The sequence below is a fragment of the Polyodon spathula genome, chromosome 18, assembly GCF_017654505.1.
Source record: "Polyodon spathula isolate WHYD16114869_AA chromosome 18, ASM1765450v1, whole genome shotgun sequence".
NCBI classification, from domain to species: Eukaryota; Metazoa; Chordata; class Actinopteri; order Acipenseriformes; family Polyodontidae; genus Polyodon; species Polyodon spathula.
The window spans coordinates 12,962,107-12,987,105 of NC_054551.1; the positions used below are offsets into that span (position 1 = coordinate 12,962,107).

General features: G+C 40.6%; 1 protein-coding gene across 3 annotated transcripts; it reads left to right on the plus strand.

The window, feature by feature from the left end:
* The first annotated feature begins 253 nt into the window (after nt 1-253).
* Nucleotides 254-24,999, plus strand: LOC121330991 (5'(3')-deoxyribonucleotidase, mitochondrial-like). Of its 3 annotated transcripts, none has more exons than XM_041278064.1 (6): nt 254-389; nt 882-1,081; nt 2,308-2,408; nt 14,965-15,025; nt 21,642-21,756; nt 24,147-24,999. In XM_041278064.1, the coding sequence occupies exons 1-6, from the start codon at nt 296-298 to the stop codon at nt 24,284-24,286; spliced, it is 711 nt and encodes a 236-aa protein (XP_041133998.1). In that variant the 5' UTR covers nt 254-295; the 3' UTR covers nt 24,287-24,999. The 3 variants fall into 3 exon arrangements, with proteins under 3 accessions (XP_041133998.1, XP_041134000.1, XP_041133999.1); XM_041278066.1 differs by having other exon boundaries at nt 271-362; XM_041278065.1 differs by having other exon boundaries at nt 298-1,081.

Sequence of the window (24,999 nt, forward strand, 5' to 3'; positions counted from 1 at the left end):
ATATATATAATATATATATATATATATATATATATATATATATATATCTAATATATATATATATATATATATAGTTTATATATATAGTATATATAGTTTTCTGTAAAAATACAGTCATTATTCCCTATTGTTCTGTGAAAATGTAGCTACTGCTGTTGCTTTGGTTCTGTCCTCTCCTAAGCTATAGAAATCTGTGCGCCTATTTTCTGGATTACACGGTAAAACTTGAAAAACAGCAGCGAGTCTAGCAGTAGTGCTACCGGGTTATTGAAAGCAGCTATTGCCTAAAAATAATATGCAGAAGCAAATTCCATTCTGTATTTGTGCTACAAACAGAATTGCTGCAGGCCTAACCCGAGGAGGTATAGCTGCAGACTACAGCGGCAAATGTTTGTAAATAACGCGAATTCTCAAAAATAGTTAGTTTTTGCAGTGACACTGTTGTTTTTGAGCTATTTAAGTTGCAAAGATCAATAATATACTATGACAATTTGGGGCCGACCGGGCAAGTAAGAGTTGTTGTTGTTGTTTTTAAACAGCCTTTCTCGTATTTACCACCGGTACGTACCGTTATTTTTAGGTAGCTGAGTGTTAACGTCACTTGCCAAACAGTTGTGTGCAATACGGTACAGCCCTGGTGCAAGTTGCTTACAAGAGTAAGGTGAAAACACAGCATTCCTGATCTTACAGCCGTCGGAAAATATCATTTAAATGCACCCCATACCTTTAATTTGACACAGGGACATTTGCTATTATTCCAGTCGTGCGTGTGTAGTTTAAGCTGAACACATTATAAAACATGATTTTAATTAACGGATTTTCACATGCACAAAAGGTAGAAAATGCGTTTATATCTGTAATGGTCAGATGGTTTTCTGCAGTAACGAACGATGCGTCAGGAACGAGGCAACGCTGTAGGCTGCGTGTTTTGGTCGACATGGATGGAGTCCTGGCGGATTTTGAGGGAGGGTTTCTAAAGAAATTTCGAGCAAAGTTTCCCAATGATCCTTACATTAGCTTGGAAGATCGCAGGGGATTTTGGGTCTCCACCCAGTATGGACAGTTAAGAAGTGATCTCTGTGTAAGTGTAATGCAGTGTGTATTATCCATTGAAATAATTTGGGTTATTTTAGCTAATGTAATTGGAGAATAACAATGTACTATTAATATGTCGCTATTCCGGGTGGCCACACCTCTGTATCAGGATATGTTTGACAATGCTAAATAAATATGTTAAATCGTTGTATTAATAATAATAATAATAATAATAATAATAATAATAATAATAATAATAATAATGATGATAATAATAATAATAATAATAATAATAATAATAATAATAATAAATAATCCCGCCTAATGAGAAAAAAATACTAATTTATTGTACAGTACAATTACTGTACAATAAATAACCACGTTGGCACAAATATCAAACACAAATGTAATCAAAGACTGCAGTATAAAAATAGTATAATCAGATCCCCAATCTGAGGCAGTTTAAGGGGTGTCCTGTAGTGAACCCCACTCTGACACAGCTTACAGGGGTACCCTAGGATGCTGCAGTGGTCATGGCATGTCCCTCTGTGCTGTAGTTTAATAGCATGGCCCTCACACCACTATAGGACATAATGAAGTAATGAAACATACAGCCCATTTCATGGGTGCAAGCCTCACATTATCATGCGTTGTTTGCAGTATGTTTCTACAGAATGGATGAAGTGGTAATAACCAGCAGTGAAGGCTTCTGTGTAAATAGGTTTACAGCTATTGCATGGAATGCTTACAGTTACAAGCACATTTCTGTCTGAACATAAGACAGCTTACAGCTGTTATATATTAAATGTATTACACAATATACAAGTTAATTTGATATACTGTGTGTTGCCATGCTTTATGTTAATTATAGAGGAACACATTTGCAATATAATTCCTTGTTGTTTTATCACCTCCTGTGATTTGACTGCAGTGATTATTATCTCAATGATTTTCTCCAAAATTCAGTTTTTGTTTCATTAAGATAGATTTCAGCTAAAACGATGCTCTGTGCCCATTCCATAAACTCCTGAGCCGTGACCCTACTGTATACAGTTCAGATACATACAACATTAAAAAATACAATTTGTTAACCAACCGCAATTTGTTTCAGTACACAGATCGCCTCACTCAATTTTCTTTTTTAAATGAGTACTGTAAAAACTGTTAGAAACTAAACAACTGAACAGGTACTTAGGTCTGTAAATACATTGTGTTGCACACACAGTAGCTTGGACAGTGAGCAAGCTAACATGCATAACTTCTGGCTTTTAGGAGAAGGCAATTAGTATTTGGGAGTCGCAGAACTTCTTTATGGAACTCGATCCTCTTCCTGGGGCGGTGGAGGCTGTGCAGCAGATGTCAAGATTTAAAAAGTGAGTTTCACTGTTTCTGTTATTTCTTATGGGTTTAAAGTTAGGACAGTGAGTTTCACTGTGTTATTCCTTACATGTTTTAAAGTTACAGTTGTGAAACCACTGCATGTTTTCCAGTTTGTATGAGTCATGCCTTGATTTTGGTAATTTATTTGATAAAACTAGAAAACAATAATTTTATTTAATAAGTTTATCATGAGGGGAATGCGATGTGTCGTGGGTGTACAGGGGGGACCTTGGAAATCAACCTGCGTACAGTTCAATATAAAATAATGCTTGTTTCATCCAAAAGTACTTTTAATCTATAATTAATAAAGGAGTTGATTGCACAGTAAACATGGGACCAATGTTGGGGAGTGTCAGGATGTGAGTTGTGTGCAAAAGATTGAATGTCCAAAACAGAGGGTATATTTACAAAACCGTCCATGTTTAATAAAGCAAACACCCTCTATACCAGGACTGGTATGAGGGCCTCACTGTGGGTTTACAGTCCCAAACAAAAAGTTTTCACAAATAATAAACAACACTGTATTCCACAAGTGCACAAGTTGAAGGGGTGTGCACGGGGAGGTGCTCCATGATAAGTTACAGGTTGCGGTGGTGGGGCAGTGCAGGTGCAACGGGTCAGTGCTGGCTTGATAGCCTCAGCTCCCAAGAAGGTCTCCGTCTGCCAACAATAAAAACACAGTGCTCCAGCTTATTAATGTTTCAGTGGAAGGGGCCCTACTCACGTAGCTGTTTCCCCTTTGTACTGCCAAACTCCTCCCTGTCCAGTCTCTGCACACACAGCACAGCTCATCCGTAGAATTATAGCTTCGCCCTTTTCCCAAGATGGCCGACTTCAGGTTTTGTCCTACTATTGAGTCGGCCCATCCCTTTCAAGCATACCCCCAACCTTACTTAGCACCCTTACTGATCAGGAGGTAGATTTGCAGCTCAGATTCCTTCTCTCTCATTCACAGTGAGTGACACATGTAACTGTACTGTATTCTGATTACGTCTTTCTGTAACTTGTAACTGTAATGGTTTCTTTTTCAGACGCAAAATGTGGTAACAGATTACATTCTATGTGAAATAATTATGTAATTTTCGACAGCTAATGCATAACATGGTAATCAGAAAAATACTTCAACAGTGCAGGTCAAACCTCACACGTCTTACATGAATGTGCTTTTCATATCATCTTGATAGAAAATGATGTCAGAGGAGGGAACAAGTGAACAAGCTGCAGCCTGATCAAACTGGGGAAAAAAAAAATCTCTGTAAAATGTAAACTGTGCTTGAGAAGTACTGTAACGAGTTGCAATGTTCTTTAAGTAACTTGTAACTGTAACAGATTACTTTTTGATTGTAACTTCCTCAAAAGGAGTCCCACTTAATTGTTAACTTTGTTTTTGATGCGTCACTTATCAGATGAAAGTTTAAAAGTACTTTTGTATGAAGTGAACATTGGTATGTGGCAATTTGGGCCTTGGTTGTACCTGTGCATTCTTGATCCCAAAGTATCCGGGATCTACTGATCAGCTGTAGCAAAAAAATCTTGTTTAATGTAGATTGTATTAGCATGGGACAAGTACTTATGCTATTCTGGCTGTAATCAGGCTTTATGTTGACTGCTCCCCTGTCATACAGGTTAACTTTTTTATATGGGAAAGAACAGATCCTAAGCTAGATGTACTAAAGCTTTGCAGCTTTCGCAAGTCGCAAACTAGTTCAAACGAGTTGAAAGTCTAGTAAGTAGCAGATACTCAGTGCACACTATGAATTAACAAAATATATAAGTCAGCAGTATTAGCAGCTCAATGAAATGTTGGGTGCTGTGGCCTGCTTTGTAATCATCAACATATCACTTCTTATGGCCAATAAAAACAACCGTCGTTAGTAATTTTTTGGAAATACACAACTAAGATACAAGAGTCATACCTGGTACGAGTTCAGAAAATTGCGCCTTCACAAAGACCAAGAAAAGAATGACGAGTACCGGTGCTACAAAGCCCGTTTTTGTTAAGTAGCTTTTCCAAGCTGATTAAAAAATATTACCAATCAAACATATAATATTTTTAAAAACACATACGAGTCAACGCGTATTTGTGTTGCTGTTGGTATTCCTGACTCAGGGAAAGCACACAATATGGTACCGTACTGTACTACTCATGTGTACAAAACTTCACTTTGCAAGCAATGGTAGCGCAATGGACAGAACCCGGCCACGGCAGGTATTGCATCATTCCACCATCATATGTGTGCAAAGCTTAGCAATGGGTATGCTCATTGTATTGGTGATTAAAATGGTCAAATTCTGCGATCGAAGTCAGGCTTACAACACATGTAGTTAAAATGTTTATTGTCTTAAGTATCTGCAGATCACATTATGTGTGCGGACAGTCGTTCTCCGAGGCGAACAGTATTAACATACTTATTTACAGTATAATCGTAAATCTCGAAAAACGACTCACTTCTAAATCTTTTGTAGTCATTTTTGTATTACTTTAGTATAAATACATGTTAATTTGGATTCATATGTTGTTTTTTTCTGACTTTATGTGAACGAAAAGACACACATTTGCCCCTTTTCTATTGGCAATAGTGATATTTTGAAATATCACTGTCCTGGTCACAAAAGCAAAGTTTGTGGGGAATAATAGCCATTTTCTATACTTTTGAGGCATAAGCAATTAGGAAATAACACTTACTACCCAGGAACAAAAATTGTGTTACATAGTGTTATGAGCGAGACCTTTCGCTCAGCTCCACCAAACTCCACCTCTCTCTCTGTTTATTTCCTTGTTCCTGTTTCTGGTCTGACTTCCCCAACTCCGGCCGTCTTTGCGACGCGTGGTGTCAGAACCGGGACTACCAGCGCCTCCTAGACGCAGACCAGAGCAGGACAGGGGGGGGGGGGGGGGGGAGGTTTTTTTTTTTGGGGGGGGGGGGGGGGGGAAGTGGTTTTTGGATTACAAAAAAAAAAATAAAAATAAATATAATAATAAAGAAATGGGAAGAAGCAGGAGAGGAAAGCGGCAGCACCGACTGCAGGAGGAGGAGGAACTAGAGCCCAGGAGGGAGGAAACAGAGCCTTTCCCATCCTCTGAGGAGATGCTAGACCTGGTGTCGGACCCGGAGATGGAGCGGGGAGGACCTCCCACTGGTTGTTGACCTGCTGTGAGCCAGAGATGGAGAACGCTAGGAACAACATTCTAACCAGTGCCCTTCATGAACCCGGCAGCCGTGGTGATTAACTACTTGGCTACCGATATGGGACTGCCCCAGCAGGTTGTGTTCCAAGTGGGAGCAACGCTTCCCTGCATCCTCATTGGGCTGAAGGGAGACTTGCAGTTCCCATCTCCACCAGCAGAGGAAGAATGCCTGCTGGTTTTGCCTCCAGAACCAGAGGGAGAGTAGCCGTTGCTGCCATCTCCAGCGCCAGAGGGAAAGGTCCCACCTCTGTCTCCAGAGCAGGAGGGAGAGCCGCACCAGTCCCCTGCAAGTGAGGGACAGCCGCACCAGTCCCCTGCAAGGCAGGGAGAGCCACACAAGTCCCCTGTAATAAGGGTAGACTACATGGCACTCCCACCTCTGCCACCAGGAGGCTACACGCCTCCGCAACCTCCATCAGCAGGAGCGGAGCAGCAGGAGCTGCCTCGGCCTCCGACACCTTCACTGGCAGGAGACTACATGCCTCCGCCACCTCCACCAGCAGGAGCAGAGCAGCAGGAGCTGCCTCTGCCACCTCCATCGGCAGGAGAAGAGCAGCAGGAGCTGCCTCTGCCACCTCCACCGGCAGGAGCAGAGCAGCAGGAGCTGCCTCTGCCTCCCCCACCTCCACCGGCAGGAGCAGAGCAGCAGGAGCTGCCTCTGCCTCCGCCACCTCCACCGGCAGGAGCAGAGCAGCAGGAGCTGCCTCTGCCTCCGCCACCTCCACCGGCAGGAGCAGAGCAGCAGGAGCTGCCTCTGCCTCCGCCACCTCCACCGGCAGGAGCAGAGCAGCAGGAGCTGCCTCTGCCTCCGCCACCTCCACCGGCAGAGGGTGAATTCCTGCTGGTATCACTTCCCCCACCAGCAGAGGATAAATGCCTGCTGGTATCACTTCCCCCACCATCACGAGGAGAGGAGCTGGAGCTGCCTCTGCCTCCATCACCATCAGGGGGAGAGGCGCAGGAGCTGCCTCTCCCTACAACAGAAGGACCAGGAATAGATGCTGGCGGTCCTCAGCAGCCCTTGCATAGGCTGCTGAGGGAAGCACGGGGAAGAACCGCCCAGCCGCAGGGGCCGAGAAGAGGGCCAACACTCGTACCGCAGCTTGTCCTGACTCTCTGCCTTGCTTCGCCCAAGGATGCCTGTCTCGCTTCGCCCAAGGATGCCTGCCTCGCTTCGCCCAAGGATGCCTGCCTGGCATCGCCTGGGGTTGCCTGTCGCTCCGCATCGCCTGGGGTCGCCTGCTGCTCCGCATTGCCTGGGGTCGGTGGAGCTGCTTCCCCAGGGGTTACAGTCAGCTCTGCTTGGCCGCAGGGGTCAGTGTGGCCGGAGCCCCACCAGAGGGAGCTGCTGGCTATGAAAAAGGGGGGAGAGGTCAGGAGACCACCTTTCCCCGTAGCAATTTTGCTGCAGGAGTTCTGGGGGCTGGAGTCCCCCCAGAGGGATCTGTCAGCTATGAAAAAGGGGGGAGAGGTCAGGAGACCACCTTCCCCTGCAGCAGTTTTGCTGCCGGAGATCTTGGGGGAGGTCTGGAGACCACCAACCCCAGCAGCTTTTCCGCTGCTGGACTTGCCCCGGCTGAAGGAGTCAGTCTGGGAGCTGTCAGCACGTCTGCTGACAGCCGCACCATTGGCAGCATTTCCGCTGCCAGTGGAACAGCGGGAGGAGAGATTCGCCCCACTGTCAGCACGTCTACTGGCAACATTGATGCCCATCAACCCCTAAAGTCACTGTTCTTGGCCCAGGACTTTCAGCAAGACTTTTGGGATTTTAAGGGGGGAGGTGGCCATTGAGGCCATGTGTGTTTTGCACAAGAGGGTATATGTGGCAAAGTGCCCTCCCCTGGCACAAGCCAGTAAACGTCTGATTCAGAAGGGGATCAAGTCTTTCCTGATTTTTACAGCTCTGGTTAAGGTGTTTCATGGGGGGGAAACGCTGGCTATTTAAAACACCTATGGAAGTTGAAGATTTCGCGGTCTCTTTGGAGTCTGCCAGTCCTATTTCGGCAATGGACGCAACTCAGCAAGGGATCTGAACTGTGAAGCGATGTCTGAAGTTAACCGGGACTTAAAGTATGACAGCACTGACGTTACAGATTGCTCATCGCTTATTGACAAATTACTTGTTAATGTGGTTGCATTTGTGCTATACTGTAAAGCGCTTTTTTTTTTTTTTTTCGGGGCTAGGTGTATAAGGTTAAAAAATAATAAGTCTATATACATATTTTTTTTCTTGTGGTTGATTTAGAGATCAGAGCATTACCTTGCTGTGTTGAGGGGTCACGAATCAACAATTAACAATTATTTTTTTAGCAGATGAGAGTAATTTCTACCTCTGCTGACTGCCTTGGGTTTATTGTTAGTATATTGTTAGTAATCTGTTCTTTACAAATCTGTTCTTTACTGTTGGTCTGTTTGTCAGTGCTTGCCTACAATTATATTGTACTGTTTTGCATACCATATCTGTCTGATATCTATTTTAACTGGCATATTATCTTTTCACACAACGTGGTCTTTGCTGCAACTAGTAGAATACACCCTATGTCTCTTAATTTTGTTTGTTTTCCTGAGCTTTTCATTTGTTGATCCACCATGATGATATTAATATGCTATCTTGGAACGTCCGTGGCTTAAATACGCCTGTTAAACGCACAAAGTGTTTAGATTTTTTGAACCGTAAAAGGATATCGATCGCATTAATACAGGAATCTTATCTTAAATCTGAGGACATTCACTGCTTTCAAAATAAACACTTTTGTGTTGCAGCATACTCTTCTGCAACTAATAAAACTAAGAGGGTTCTTATAGGTAAATAGTAAACTAAAATTTTCTGTTGAAGGATCTGGGGGTGACGACTCAGGGCGTTTTGCTTATTTGCCAGGTTCCTTGAACAATGTTAAATTTGCTTTTGTTTCTGTTTATGCCCCTAATGACTATGGTCTTAACTTTCTTTCTTGTATAGCGAGTGCTTGTCTAGATTTTTCCAAGCACCAGTTAATAATAGGTGGAGATTTTAATGCAGTAAGTAATTCGGTTTTAGATCAATCTAATCCCAATTCAGCTGATAATTGTTTGAATTCGTCAGTGGTTTTTAATAATTTTATTAGAGATACTAATTTGCGGGATATTTGGCGTTTGAAGAATGATAATGCAAGACCACACCTTCTTTTCTGCTCAACACAAAACCTATTCTTGGATTGACTATATTCTTACCTCATCTACACTTATTGAATATGTGACAAAAATTGACAGTGCCAATATTAATTTTGGATCATTCCCCTGTACTGTGTAATATATTACCTACAATACGCCCTCCATGTGCACAGAGATGATGTTTTAATACTTCTCTTTTACAAAATTCAGAGTTTATTACACAGCTTAATAATAAACTACAAGAATTTATTAAGTTTAATCTCAGTTCTGCTAAGAATCCTCAGGTTCTTTGGGAAGTCACTAAGTGTTTTCTGAGAGGTAATTGCACTGCATTTTCTTCCCATATACACACCTCTAGAAACAAACAAATTATTAACCTTGAAACCCAAATTCAAATTTTAGAGAAAGGATAGAGCAAGACAATTAAATATTCTCAAAACCGAATTTAAAGCCCTGACGTTGTAGCGAGCAGAATCCCCCAATCATCGCACCAAGTAAAATTATTATTACCACGGGGAAAGATCTAGTAGATTACTGGCTCTGAGACTAAAGCATAATGAATGTTTGGCAGCAATTAGCGTGATTAAAACTGTAAATAATGTATTTGTGTGGCAAAGTGCCCCACCCCTGTGTGTATTTTGTGTTGTATGTTGTGTGTTAATGTTGGTGTACAGTCATTGGTACACGGGATATAAACGGGTCTGTGTAACACGAGTGTTTAAAATGTATGTTTGTATTTGTATTGCACAGCACTTCACGTGCAAGTAAAGCGTAATAATATGTGAGCGCGGGGAATTGCATTTTATTAATTCACGTTCAGTTGTACCGCGACTCCAATTGAATGATTGATTAGCAATCGAGTCTCGGTACAGCTGCATAAAAGCAGCATGTTTTCACTCACTCGAGGTTGTGTGTTTGATGAGTGGAGAACGGGTGTGGAGAGGAGAGAATTAAATGAGAAAAAATAAAAATAAAATAAAAGATATAACCGTTGTTTTGACTCACCATGTTTGTCTGTTAGTCCACTGTTTGTTTAAGTGTTAGTCCGTTTTGTTTCTCTGTTTATTTTGGCCTCACGTGCTGTGTGCTGTTTTTGTTACAACCTTTTTATTTACTGTCTGTTCATTTATTAAGTGCTGAACGCAAGGAAGTACTCAGCTTCCCCAAAACTCCACCTCTTTGTTTATTTCCTGGTTCCTATTTCTGGTCTGATGTCTGCCACTCCAGCCGTCTTTGTGATAATTGCTTACAAAACCTAAAGAAATTAATAAAACATTTCAAGAATACTATTCCAAATTATATACATCAGAGACCAGTACAGATCACACAGGTTGTAAAACATTTCTAAGCAAACTAAATCTACCTAAACTGGATCCTGATCAAAGTAAACTTCTTGATGCACCTATTACCTTAGAAGAATTAAAACGGGGAATTAAATGTATGCAAAAGCATAAGTCTCCGGGCTTAGGTGGCCTTCCCCTGAGTTCTTGCTAGCAATATGGGATATAGCTGGTCCTCTTATATTGAACTCTATAAACTATGCTGTTGAAACAGGCTGTTTTCATAGGGACCAAAATCCAGCCTTAATCTCACTATTATTGAAAAAAAATAAAGATCCAAATGAATGTTCCAGTTATCATCCAATTTCCCTTATGTGCACGGATGCAAAGCTTTACGCTAAGGTCATGGCTTCTAGATTAGAACAATATATGGGTATTTTGATCCACTTTGATCAAACAGGCTTCATGAGAGGGCGTCTAGCTTCTGACAATATTCGTAGATTACTACATGTCATTTGTGATGCTGCCTCCCACTCTGAGTCTTGTGCAGTTTTTTCCCTGGATGCGGAAAAGGCATTTGATTGAATTGAGTGGCACTACCTCTGGTTGGTCTTGGAATGTTTTGTATTTGGTCCAGCTTTTATTCATATGGTGCAAGTACTATATAACAATTCTTTGGCATCTGTGATGACTGGTAGCTGTCAATCCTCCCCTTTTAAACTTCAACGGGTAACACGTCAAGGATGTCCTCTCTCCCCATTGCTATTTGCTCTATCGTTGGAACCGCTAGCTCAAGCTGTTAGACAAAGTACAGATATCTCTCCAATAACAACCGCAGGCTCAAAACATTACATTTCTCTTTACGCAGATGACATTCTTTTATATCTTTCAGATATTTCAGAATCAACTCCTGTCTAGCACTATTTACTAAATTTGGCAGTATATCTGGTTATAAAATTAATTGGGCTAAATCAATTTTAATGCCTCTAAATCTAGCTGCAAAGAATGCAGTACTCTTTATTACAGTCCCAACTAATAATACATTTACATATTTGGGAATTCAGATTCACCCCTCTGTGCAACTTTTAAAGCTAATTACACTACATTATTTGACATAATTAAACAAGACCTGCAGAAACGGTCTCCTTGCATTTATCTTTACAAGGCAGGATAGCCACGATTAAATTTAACATATTACCAAGAGTTAATTTTTTATTTTCTATGTTACCCCTATCCCCATATCCTGCTTTTTTTAAAGAAGCCAATTCTATTATATCTAAATTTATTTGGAATGAAAAACGTCCCTGCATTCGTCTAACAGTTCTGCAACGCACAAAGGTCAATGGTGGATTGTCTCTTCCTGATCTTAAACTATACTATTGGGCTTTTCAAATTAGAGCCTTAAAAACATGGACCAACATAGAATTTGAAAGCAGTTGTACTTCTCCCACATAGACTAGAGGACTTATTTATGGCCCCACTCCCCACAGATGCAGCAACCATACTGTACGCCCATGCTGTGGAGGAGGGCTTCCCAGCCGTCCTCCTCCTGTGGCTGTGGTGGGACCAGCAGACACTCCTCCTCCACTGGGGCAGGTTTGGGCTGTGGCTGTTCGGGATCCTCCCTCTTGGGCATTGGCAGAGTCTGGTCTCTCACCCAGAACCACTCTGCCGCATCCTCAACCAGGCCCTGGTTCCAGGCCTCCTCATATTGGGGGTCGCCATAAGGGCAGTCCTCCCGAACGTGCCCAAACTCACCACCGGCTCCGCACATGGGGGCCCCTTCAGCCCTCCATTCTTCCTGCTCTGCTGCCCAGTCCAGAGGTCCGAACCGAGTTTGAGCCCGGGTCCACCACCTCTTCTGCTGCTGCGGTTGCTGCAGCTGCTGCTGTTGCCTCTGCTGCTGCTTCTTGCAGCTTCTGCTCTTTCCTCCCATCCTTCCTTCCTCTTCCTCACTCCAAAAAAAAAAAAACGATTAAATTATAACGATTAATTAAAAAAAAAAAAAAAAAAAAACAAAAAACACAAAAAAAACAAAACTGTAGTACCCCTCTGCAGTACCTCTTCTGGCCAGAGTCCAGGAGGCGTTGGTGATCTCACGCTGGACACCACGTGTGGCAGGAAATGGCGTTGCGGTGACCCAGACCAGAAGGAAGCACAACAAAAACAAAAGGTACCGTGCAGTGGCGCGTGCGCCGTTTATTAAAGAAAAAATAAAATATTTAAACAAAAATAAACACTTGCTCACAGAGCAAAATAAAAGGTTGAAATAAAACAAGTCTCGAACACAAATAATGAATTAAGGTCCGGCTGGGCAGTAGCCTTCGTGGATCCTTATATTCTTTTAAATTTAGTTTCTCTTCTCTCAGTCCTCGCTCGCTCTCGTTCCTCCTCTGAACACCCACCCCGAGTGCAGAGAGCTGCAGGTATTTATACAGGTGACCATCTCCCGATTAGCAACAAATGAATCACTTAACTAATTCGGGAGATGGCCACCTTCTGAACGAGTTTTATAATGTGGATGGGGCTTCCCATCCACGCTGCAAAACAATAACAAAACTAAAAGCACAGCTACGTTGTCATACAAAATAATAAACAAACAAAACACACAGCGGTTCGCCGTCATCTATAAACACAAATATAAAACAATAAACAAATACAAAATAACAACACGGGCGGAGGGGGAGACCCCGTTCTAAAAATAAACAAACAATACAAATAAACAGCAGGGCTATCCTACCGCCCTGCTACAGTTTCCTATTTAGAATAATAATCATTTACTAAAAGGTAAGCCTTTTATTTACCCTGTCTGGTCAAATAGCGGTGTGCATAGTTTTAAAGAAATTTTTAACAGTAAAGGCCTTTGAACGTTCCAGGAACTCAAGGAAGACTTCTCTTTCTATATTTAAGACTATTTTCTATATTTGGAACTCAGATGTATGTCCTCATCCTTTGATAGACTGGCTGGTGACAGACAGCTGTTCCCGAGGGACAGTCTCAACTATTTATGTACACTTGCTAAAACAAGCATGTAATACTCTGCCAATTACAAAAAATCTGGGAGCGTGAAATGGAAATGGGCTTTTCTCCTAATTGGGACAATGTATGGAACAATACGTTTTTAGCTTCCAAGAACCCAGCTCACCAATTAATACACTTTAAACTTATCCATAAAGCATATGCTACTCCATACATACTGTTTAAAATGAAAAGGTCCCCTAGTCCACTCTGTGCAGTTTGTCAGACTGGTGCAGTGGGCTCATACCTACACATGTTTTGGGAATGTACGATTGTGACTGCGTTCTGGGACAGTGTAGCTCAAACTATTGCTGATCTGACTGAGGTTCAGATCATAAAAAATCTGGTAGTATTTCTATTGAATGATGACTCCTCCCTGGGCCTTTCTCTACACCAGAGCAGGATACTTCTGGCAGGGTTAACTGCAGCCAAGAAATCCATTTTACGGCTTTGGATAGACCCTACGCCTCCTATGATTCAGCCACAGCCAGGATTAATAAGGCAAGTCTGACAACTATACAGGCATGGAGTGCAACTGATGACGATTTGGCTATGCTGATGTTTAAATGACACGGGCTTCTATTTTTGGTGTGTGATTTTATTTTTAGATAACAATATTGTAGTAACTTTTTCTTAGTAATTTTATTATTTTTTTAATGGGCAAGCATTGGCAATGAAATAGTTTATTTTATTTATTTTTTTATGGTTTGTTTATGTTATAAAAAAAAAAAAACAATTGGTCACAAAAAAAAACTTTTGTCAGCCATTAGGTGGCGCCATTCCATTATCCAGAGTCTTCTTTTTTTTTTTGTTTTAGTTTTTTTGGCTGTTGTACATTTTGTACATTTTTCAGATGGATTGCCCATTAAATCATGGTAAGAGCACAATAGCTCTATACGGGATTTTATATGATAGTCATCTATATACTTTTATATTTTACATTGTTTTTCACAAACAGCATTCAATTGCTATGGTTTACAGTGCATCAAGGTACTATAAATTATGAAACCTTTTGAAAAAAATGTAAATCAATGCATGACCCCTAAAAGCAAGACATTTTTGGTTCCAGTTTAGTAAAACACATTTATGATTTTTCTTTTTTTTCCTATTTAAATGGTTAAACCTTCTAATAAAATACTTAATAAACACAAAATGACAGAAAACAAATAATGCTTTAGCTCAAAGAAAGATTTGAATTTAGGAAATCAGCTTTGGTGATACAGTACCTGAGAGAATGTGCGGCGATGTCTCTCTGCGGTACCTGAGAGAATGTGCGGCGATGTCTCTCTGCGGTACCTGAGAGAATGTGCGGCGATGTCTCTCTGCGGTACCTGAGAGAATGTGCGGCGATGTCTCTCTGCGGTACCTGAGAGAATGTGCGGCGATGTCTCTCTGCGGTACCTGGGAGAATGTGCGGCGATGTCTCTCTGCGGTACCTTGGCGAATGTGCGGCGATGTCTCTCTGCGGTAGCTGGGAGAATGTGCGGCGATGTCTCTCTGCGTTACCTGGGAGAATGTGCGGCGATGTCTCTCTGCGGTACCTGGGAGAATGTGCGGCGATGTCTCTCTGCGGTACCTGGGAGAATGTGCGGCGATGTCTCTCTGTGGTACCTGGGAGAATGTGCGGCGATGTCTCTGCAGTATCTGAGAGAATGTGCGACGATGTCTCTCTGCGGTAGCTGGGAGAATGTGCGGCGATGTCACTGCACATAGTATCTGAAACAGAAAAAAGCAGGTCTAAGTATAGCGTTTGTATAGCAGAAACTGATTTTAGAACACAGTATACAGTAATGGCAGTTTCATCAACAGGCAAGATAACTGATCCGGCAGGTAAGATTCTCTCTCTTGGTAGGACTCTTAAACTATGGTGTGTTTGTCAAAAATTAATTTACTGTCTCATTTTTTCCATAGCACAGATGTATTTATTTGCACAAGTCCTATAAAGATGTACAACCACTGCCCTTATGAGAAGGTAAGTTTTATATACAGAGTTTTATAACAGAACAGAACAGAACAGATGTAACAGAACTCTTGAGTCAATAACAGACCTCCTGAGTCCATTATTACCTTGTAACATGCCACAGCAATGTCATTATCACTATTATACCACAACTTTTTAAAGTTATTTCTTTTTTTTATCTCTGTCTGAAATGATCATTGTAGTCCACGGAAACAGTATTGTATAAGAGACATCATTTCACTCAGGTTGAGCAGCTCAGCTTTGCTTCGCAGTTCCCTTGCCCAAACTGCACAAGATGACATCTCTTATAGAATAAGAAACATGATCTGTTAACTTATAATATAGCGCCACTGTCCTGTCACAGCTTTCAAAAAGCATCATTACATGCAGCGGTCCAGACAAGTTGCCTACCTGCCGTTTTTAAGCATTAAAAAATCCAGAATACTCACAAAATTTTAATTTAATGCGTAAAAATACATAAAACAATTTTTCTGCACAGCTTGTCTGCCTCCCCTCCCGCCGCCCCTAAAACTTCCACTAACAACTACATCTCCCAGAATACAATGTCTTCAGTTACTAGGAAACTGTACACAAGAAAAACTAACCCAACAAACATCCAATCTATGGCTAGCCTCTGCAGCCAATTACAGTAAGAATAAAAAAATTTGAAGCTACACAGGTTGAAGAGTAAACACCCAAGTCCAGCTACAAATCCAGCTGGAACCATTGTCAGAGGCAACCTCTAAAAGAAAGGTGCCTATAATATTGAACAAACTGTTTTATAACTTATTAATGCATTTCCTTATTTTATTTATCTGCATGGTTTATATTGAAGTTTTAAAATGTTCATTGAGTTTAATAATGCAATGTTTAAATATAGTAACGTAATTAATTTGCAGAGTCAATGTGACATCTCGAAAAAATGTGCTGAGCCGATAAAGAGCCTTGTAGAACACACACAATTAATTTGATTTAAATGTACTGCTTTGTGTTTATTTTAAACACTGTTTTATTGTTGTTATTTAAATGTGTTTTTGTTAAAAACAACTTATTATTTATTGATGTTTTGTTAAAAACCTTCCCTTCCAGAAATGCTTGTGTAGAATGTGGCTGTATTCACACTGGCTAATTGATTGCCAGTTTGAGGACAGCCACATCAATATAAAACCCTGAGCTTTAGCTGAATGGAGTTGAGTGTGTTAGAGGCAGTACTGGGCGTGTATCTCTCTTTCTGGTCTGACGTTACCACAAGCCATCCTACCACACCACCTTTACCGTATTTATCGAGATTACTCATGACTTCAAGGTAATGTTGCATTTTACCCCCTGAAAATACATTTTTCTCTCTCAGTGTTAAAACTACAGGGTAAGTTACTCCCAGACCCAAACCCTTATCTGGAGCGCTGATTACATGTGTTCAGTTTCTTTCAGTATTTCTTAATGCTAGCACTACCTGGTGCCAAAAACCATCAAACCACCATTATCACACTTTTTTTTTCTTCAATTTTAAAGCCTCTACAAAGATAGAGAAGCGCTAATTAAAATGGGATTTTAGTCAAACGAGTTTAGATATTGTGTGTATCTGTTTTTCCTGTGTTCGGTTATAGCTGTGCAGAGCTCACACCCTCAATTTTTATATTAAAATGAGCTGTTCATATTTCAAAAAGGTGCTTCAGGTATTTACCTTCATGGATTTTATAATACTAAATAAACTTAATAAATTAAATGACAAACGTTTCAAAATTGTGAAGACTTTTAGCCAAAATGTTTGTCGTTTAATATATTAAAGGAATAATCTAGAACCTTTGCATTTGTTTCGTAATACGAGAGGATACTTGTAGCCTTCCACAAACTGGGCAAACAAGAAAGGAGTGTAAATGATTAGTGAACACTAAGGGCTGTATCTGGGACAGGATTTAAAATAAAGCAGGGGGTCGACATAACTGGAGAGCAAGGAAAGACGATAACAAACACTGTTCTGGGCAAAGTTAATTTAGGGGCTGGGATTTACAAGACCAGTCCTCAGTGATTACTGCCTCTGATTTTGTTGGAACTTGGCAATGGAAAACTGCAGCAAAGATTCCAGAATGGCCCATAGTTTTCACTTTTGCAGATGTGTCTGTAAACACACTCTCCGATTGTCAGCGAGCTGTTGCCATTGGTAATCTCCTGGAACACTCTCAGGTGGTGCTGGTAATCTCCTGGAGCACTCTCAGGGGCCTTGGTAACCTCTTTGGTATACCCTATATATTATATATCTCTATTGTGGATATATATATATATCTATATATATATATATATATTATATATATATTAAATTTCGTTCTGTTCGATATTTTATTTTAAAACATTTAAACTCAAAATCAATTAGTGTAAGGTGACATTGGTTTTATGTTGTGAAATATTTTTAAGAAAAATAAAAAAGTGAAATATCTTGCTTGCATAAGTATTCAACCCCCACACATTAATATTTGGTAGAGCCACTTTTCGCTGCAATAACAGCTTTAAGTCTTTTGGGTAAGTATGTACCAGCTTTGCACACAGTGTTGGAGTGATTTTGACCCATTCTTCTTGGCAGGTTTGCTCCAAGTTGTTCAGGTTGGTTGGACGACGCTTGTGGACCGCAATTTTCAAATAGTGCCACAGATTCTCAGTGGGAGTGTGATCAGGACTTTGACTGGGCCACTGTAGGACACTCACCTTTTTGTTCTTGAGCCACTCCAATGTTGCTTTGGCCTTGTGCTTGGGATCATTGTCCTGCTGAAAGGTGAATTTCCTCCCAAGTTTCAGTTTTGTAGTGGACTGATGCAGAATCTCTTGCAGTATTTTCCTGTATTTTGCTCCATCCATTCGTCCAATTGTAACAAGATGCCCAGTCCCTGCTGATAAGAAGCATCCCCACAGCATGTCTTGAGGCATGGGCAGTGTTAGGTTTGCGCCACACATAGCGCTTTGAGTTTTGGCCAAAAAGCTCTATCTTGGTCTCATCTGACCACAAAACCTTTTCCCACATTGCAGCTGGGTCACTCTCATGCTTTCTGGCAAAATCCAGACATGCTTTCAGGTGGTACTTTTTGAGTAACGGCTTCTTTCTTGCCACCCTCCCATACAGGCCAGTGTTATGCAGAGCTCTTGATATGGTTGACTGGTGCACCATTACTCCACTCCCAGCCACTGAACTCTGTAGCTCCTTCAGAGTGATTGTTGACCTCTCTGTGGCTTCTCTCAAAAGTCTCTTTCTTGTTTGAGCATGTTTTGAGGGACAGCCTTTTCTTGGCAGTGCCTTTGTGGTGTGATACTGCTTCCTCTTCCTGATTGTTGATCCAACTGTGCACACTAGGATATCCAAACACTTGGATATTATTTTGTACCCTTTCCCTAATTTATGCATTTGTATTACTTTATCTCTGACTTCTGTAGAATGCTCTTTGGTCTTCATTTTCCTTCAGATTCACAGCCTTACCAATGATCCTTCAACAATGGGGTTTTTATCCAGAAAATGTGACAGCAACTTTAATGGTTCACAGGTGGAGGTCAATGGTAAGGTAATTGTGTCCTCGTTTGGGCAATTTCTTTCATCGGTGCAAACTGGGAGCTTCCATAGCACAGGGGTTGAATACTTATGCAAGCAAGATATTTCAGTTTTTTATTTTTCTTAAAAATATTTCCCAACATAAAACCAATGTCACCTTACAATAATTGATTCTGAGTTTCAGTGTTTACAAATAAAATATCAAACAGAACAAAATTTCAATGTACCATTTGTAATTCAGTAATATGAGAGAATTGGTCAGGGGTCTGAATACTTTTGCAAGCCACTGTATATATGTGTATGTATATGTATATATATATATATATATATATATATATATATATATATATATATATATATATATATATATATATATATATATATAGGGGGGATCCCCTAGCACTGACCTGATTAAAATAAGAACGTCTTTGGACTTGGGGATGTAATATATTACATAACCAGATTTAATATCCATTGTTTGCTACCTCTGTGTTTAATATTGAGTCAGATCACTCTGCTGTGGGTGGAAGTGCCTCAGACAGGAGGAGAGTCAGGTCACTCTGCTGTGGGTGGAAGTGTCTCGCACAGGAGGAGAGTCAGATCACTCTGCTGGGGTGGAAGTGTCTCGCACAGGAGGAGAGTCAGATCACTCTGCTGGGGTGGAAGTGTCTCGCACAGGAGGAGAGTCAGGTCAATCCACTGGGGTGGAAGTGTCTCACACATGAGAGTCAGGTCACTCCACTAAGGGTGGAAGTTCATCACACAGGAGGAGAGTCAGGTCACTGTGCTGGAGGTGGAAGTGTCCCACACAGGAGGAGAGTCAGGTCACTCAGATGGGGGTGGAAGTGTCTCACACAGGAGAGTCAGTTCACTCCGGTTGGGGTGGAAGCGTCTCACACAGGAGGAGAGTCAGGTCACTGCTGCGGATGGAAGTGTCTCACAGGAGAATCATGTCACTACACTTGGGGTGGAAGTGTCTCAACAAGAGAGTGAGTCACTCTGCTATAGGTGGAAGTGTCTCACACATTAGAATCAGGTCATTCTGTTTGGGGTGGAATGAGCTATATGATTGCGACCTTTTTTATTTATTTGTTTGTGTTTATTTTTTATTTAAAAGGTAATGTAATGAAATAGCACCCCGCTTTTTGCAGTGAATCAACCACTATGTAATGAAATACCTTGTATTTGCATTTGCTTTTACATCCGTTAACATTAAAAACAAAAACAATGGAATACCTGTTGATGTAAATGCATGGTTCCTGCGCTTATTAGTCTCCGTTGCTATTTTGAACCTCTGGTTGCAAGTTTCTCCTCTAATTATAAGAACTTAACCTTTCACAGAGACTGTAATAATACCAGCCCTCATGAAAATATATTACAATGTTATAAATAACCAGTATCAGTTTAGAACAGTAAATAACCTGTTCTTGTCGTACAAACATGAACTATCAACATTTGTCATGTCGAACCATTGCCATACCATGCTTGGTATATGGTACTACACCCAAAACACATTTAACTGCACCATCCTTCTTTCTTTGCTAGTCTAAGTTATGAGTATGGTCGTGGGTTAAGTTGAGCACCACCCCCTCCAGTTACTGGCTGAAAGCATGTCAGTCAATAGGGGAAAATAAGCCAGTGAAGGCATGGAGGCAGTTTCATCCTCCAGATGACCCAGAATATGCTGGGTAGTCATAAAGCATGGCCTGTAAACAGAGATTACTTTAACCTATTGTAGTTCCGAATGTCCTGTTTTTTAATAAAAATACTGACTAGGGCCACTAGGTGGAGCACGAGTACTTGAGAAATTCTAATTCAGAAACATTTTTAACTGCAAGGCTTAAGAAAAAACATCTACAACAACTTGAGTCGCATCAAGTTGAACTAATCAACACAAAAATATGAATACATCAATGTGAACAGGTAGATTGCAGTGTGCAGGTGTAGATGGTGCAGTGCTCAGGAATAACACGCACAAGACAGTGAAAGTTCAATGAAACAGCTCCTTTATTTGGTTGGGTGGCAGGCTCGGAACTCTTAAATAATAAGTACCTGCCTCTGCATAATGGTGTGTATCACACAGGTAGTATCAAGGGGTACAGTCCCGAAATAATACACAAATAACACACAAAACACAAACATGGTCACAAGTCCAGAGTGAGTGATTATTAGTGTGAAGGTGAAGTACAGTGAATGATGAACAGTGGTGAAGTACAGTGAATGATGAACAGTGGTGAAGTACAGTGAATGGTGAACAGTGGTGACAGCTCCCAATGATTAGCCGTCTAACAATAACAAACAAGTAACCATTATTAGACAAACAGAATACAGCACGTAAACAGTTCGCTATTCCTCCTTCCTGGACCTTTTCGTAAAACCATAACAAAGGAACAGATTGCTTCGCCACATCCCCTGAAATACCATCAGTCACTCCCCCTTCGGTAGCGAGTGCAATCACATATCCTTCAATCCATGACCGACACATCGGCTATGTATTAAGGCGGTGACTTCTGGTATTATGACTCCACCCTCTTCCTGAATGGCCAAACTGCCAAACCATCCAGTCCGGGGCACACTGTTCCTGTAATACAGTGCCCTCACAGATTGGGAGGGAGATTATGGACTAGATTAATTCGCTCTGTCACAATCATGTATTTCATAATATGTGGTGCTCTATTTGTGAACGTACTGTGTTGTTACACTGTTGTTTGTGCACTATATTTTAAAGCTGCTTGGGTTTTTTTTCATTATTTATTAATGTTGTAAAATGTTGTTTCTGTGTAATGGATTGCAACCGCAACTCCATGAAACCGCATGCTTCACAATCACGTGATGTACGATTAGTCCACTTCCAGTTTCTGAGGCCGACTGTCACTTTTCTATTGTTGTTTGTTAAAATGATAAAAATGGACAAAGCTTAGAAAATTAAAGAATGTGGTGTGTTTGAATACGATGCTGATTTGTTTATTTGTTTTGTATTGCACTGTTTTCAGGGTTCAAATCGTTTTGAAAATTGATGATAAACTGTTTTGTAGTGCCAAATTTGCATCCCTGGTTTTGTTTTGTGCACCATGAAAACACTATACTCTCTCACAGTACGCCTGGGTAGAAAAGCATCTTGGCAGTGATTTTCTGGAACAAGTCATCCTGACGAGAGACAAAACCGTGGTGTCTGCTGATCTGCTTATAGACGACAGACCAGATATCACAGGTAAGCATGACAAGGAGCACCCACCACAGCAACGTGTGAGAAAGCATGGTAAAGCATAGGCAAGCATTCTAAAACACTGAGAGGACAGGTATAGTAAAGCATAGGTAAGCATTGTAAAGCACAGATAGGTATGGTAAAGTAAAGGCAAACGTTGTAAAGCACAGAGAGATATGGTAAAGCACAGGGAAGCATTGTAAAGCACAGTGAGGTAGATAAAGCATATAACACCTGCTAAACTATGGTAAATGTGTGTTATACCCATGTGAAAACTGCAAAAATATAAAGGATGCCAAGGGGCGAAGTTAGCGTCGCCCTCTCCGCAAGGCTTTTAAGTTTCTGTTTCATTCAGATAGCTCTGTTTTGCCACAAAGCACATTATGAACCATTAATGTTATAAAAAATTGTTTTAAACTTGCAAACAGAGGCAATTTTGCTTTAAATTTAGAATGCATACTTGTTCAGTAAAACCGCTTCTGGTTTACAGAGGTCAAGCTTGAGATGCACATTGTCAGTGTCACATTCAACAAGCTGTTTAAAGATGCCAAAAACAATAAAAATCACCCCTAAATATCTGGTCAATGAGTTTGGCAATAGTCACCCAGGTGACAAAGACTAACTCGAGATAAACTAATATGAATACTATTTTTTGTTTTTTATTATTACTACACAGATGTATTTGTAATGTTTACAGTAAAATGGCACGTTTGTTTATATTATTGATTGATGGCACTGGTGAACTTGTAACTTCCTTCGAATTTGAAAGTGTGCCAATAAATGCTTCCTGTGGTAACTGTTATTCAGTAGTACTGTTTGTGGACGACAACCAACTATCACGCAATTTTGACTTGGCTCAGTTGGACACACTGGGTCAATTGCAGTGTACCAAATGTAGTCCACCTGATGCACCCAACAGGGCCATTAAGTGATTTTGATCCACTTGCCTGGACTAACATTAGTAACATTGTTAATCCCAATTGCAGCATAAGAATATTTGATTAGATCACTATGCTAGTCTTCTTGTCTGATTTGTCCCCTTTTTCTCAATGTTTGCTTGCAGACCTGTTTAATATACATGAAAGCATTGTTCTTACGCTCCTCGTGTCTGTATCACATCGCCCAGTAATAAAGTATATTTTGTATAAATATATACGCGTTTTAAACTTCTCATACAATCTTGTAGCCCTTATAAAAATTACTGTGGTCATTTTACACTTTCAAATGCTTTTCCAATATTAGTACTGTACATTTATTACAGTGTGTTTAATATTATCTTTCTACATACTCTGCTTACCATATCTCCTCGTACATTGTGCTTTGCAATGCTTTCACAGATTACACTGTGCTATGTTATATGTTATTTGTGTTAAAACTAGAACTTTAATTTTTCATCCTTGTGTTTCTCTTGCTAGACAGTGAATGGAGTTTATTTTAAGGACTGTGAATATGGTTTTAGCTTTGTACCACTATAACAACAAGCCCTGTTGAGTATAAATATTAAGAACAGAACTAATGGTGAATTTTCACAAAAATGTATATTTTTTTTTTTTACTATATTCTTGAAATTTCCCATGCAAATTATGCACATTAATCATTAGAGTTTGGATGAGATTTGTTGCTTATTAGAAAACCACACAAATGTATTACAAATATTACATGTAGGATCACCAAACAGCCTTTATCACATGATTCCATGTGCGCAGAGCACAATGGGCTGTGCAGATTGGCCTGTGAATGCACAATGCACATATTAATACCTTCATTTAAAATTCAATGGTAAGGTAATAGCTGCTGTGTGTGGTTATTATAGAGACATAATTCCGCACAGATGCACCAGAAGACTTATCTTCATTCTTAACTTAAAAATTAGACCCCATGGATAAGAAACGTTGACCTCTGTCATAAAGGGCTGCTACCTGCAGTGATTATGGTTTAGATGGCATTACAAACAGAAACCCTCTGCACATCCCTTAAAGTGGGCAGCTTGTATTGATGCCTCCAGCAATAGGACAGGCAACTTGTATTGATGCCTCCAGCAACGGGACAGGCAACTTGTATTGATGCCTCCAGCAACGGGACAGGCAACTTGTATTGATGCCTCCAGCAACGGGACAGGCAACTTGTATTGATGCCTCCAGCAACGGGACAGGCAACTTGTATTGATGCCTCCAGCAACGGGACAGGCAACTTGTATTGATGCCTCCAGCAACGGGACAGGCAACTTGTATTGATGCCTCCAGCAACGGGACAGGCAACTTGTATTGATGCCTCCAGCAACGGGACAGGCAGCTTGTATTGATGCCTCCAGCAACGGGACCGAGGCTGTTGTAGGTACAATAATTGAGAATGGTCTCCCCAGTTCCTATTTGTTATTTTTTTCTCTTTCGCTTTAGGGGCGGAGTCTCACCCCACCTGGGAGCACATCCTGTTTAGTGCCTGTCACAACAAGCATCAGCAACTGAACCACCCAATCAGGAGACTCCACTCATGGAGCGACAACTGGAGGGCCTTACTGGACAGTAAACAGCAATAATGTCTTTATTTCATGTCTTAAATGGATAGCACCGATATTACTTTTATTGATAAACGTTTGACTACTAAATGGTTCCAAATGTAGTGTACGAATGGAAAGTTTTTATTAGGAACCAGTAGGTAACCCATTTTTTTAATATACAAAGATGATATGTTATATCGAAATGTGGTCTTTGTATAACCTACAGCAGGTAGGGGGTACAGTGCATATGGTTCTTCCCAGATGCTTGTTTTCTAATTCATGTGTAGTCCTGGGTCTGTTATTAATTTAAAATCATTGTATTTCTCTTGTACTGTATGTCTAATATTTAGGTATTTTTGACAGGGCTAAGTTGGAAAAGAAATATTATACAACCCTCTCTACCTTCATTCTTTTTAAGCTGTCTAAATGCAAGTTTTAACAATTGAGTCTAGTACATGTTTTTTTGTGTTGGCTGTAAACTTGGGGTTATTTATTTGGGTCTTTTCACAATATGATGTCTGTCTGCAGGAATAGGACTTGCTGACAGACAAAAAGTTTGAAATTACCCATAATCTTCTGAGGAATGCACAGACACACGCACAAAAGTAATGTCCATTTATGGCCAAAGTGTTTAACTACTAAAGTAACAAAAAGAGTCTTGTACACTAATAATGTAATGATTACACCGTGTCACAAATTATTATAATTTTTTTGTTCCTGGGTAGTAAGTGTTATTTCCTAATTGCTTATGC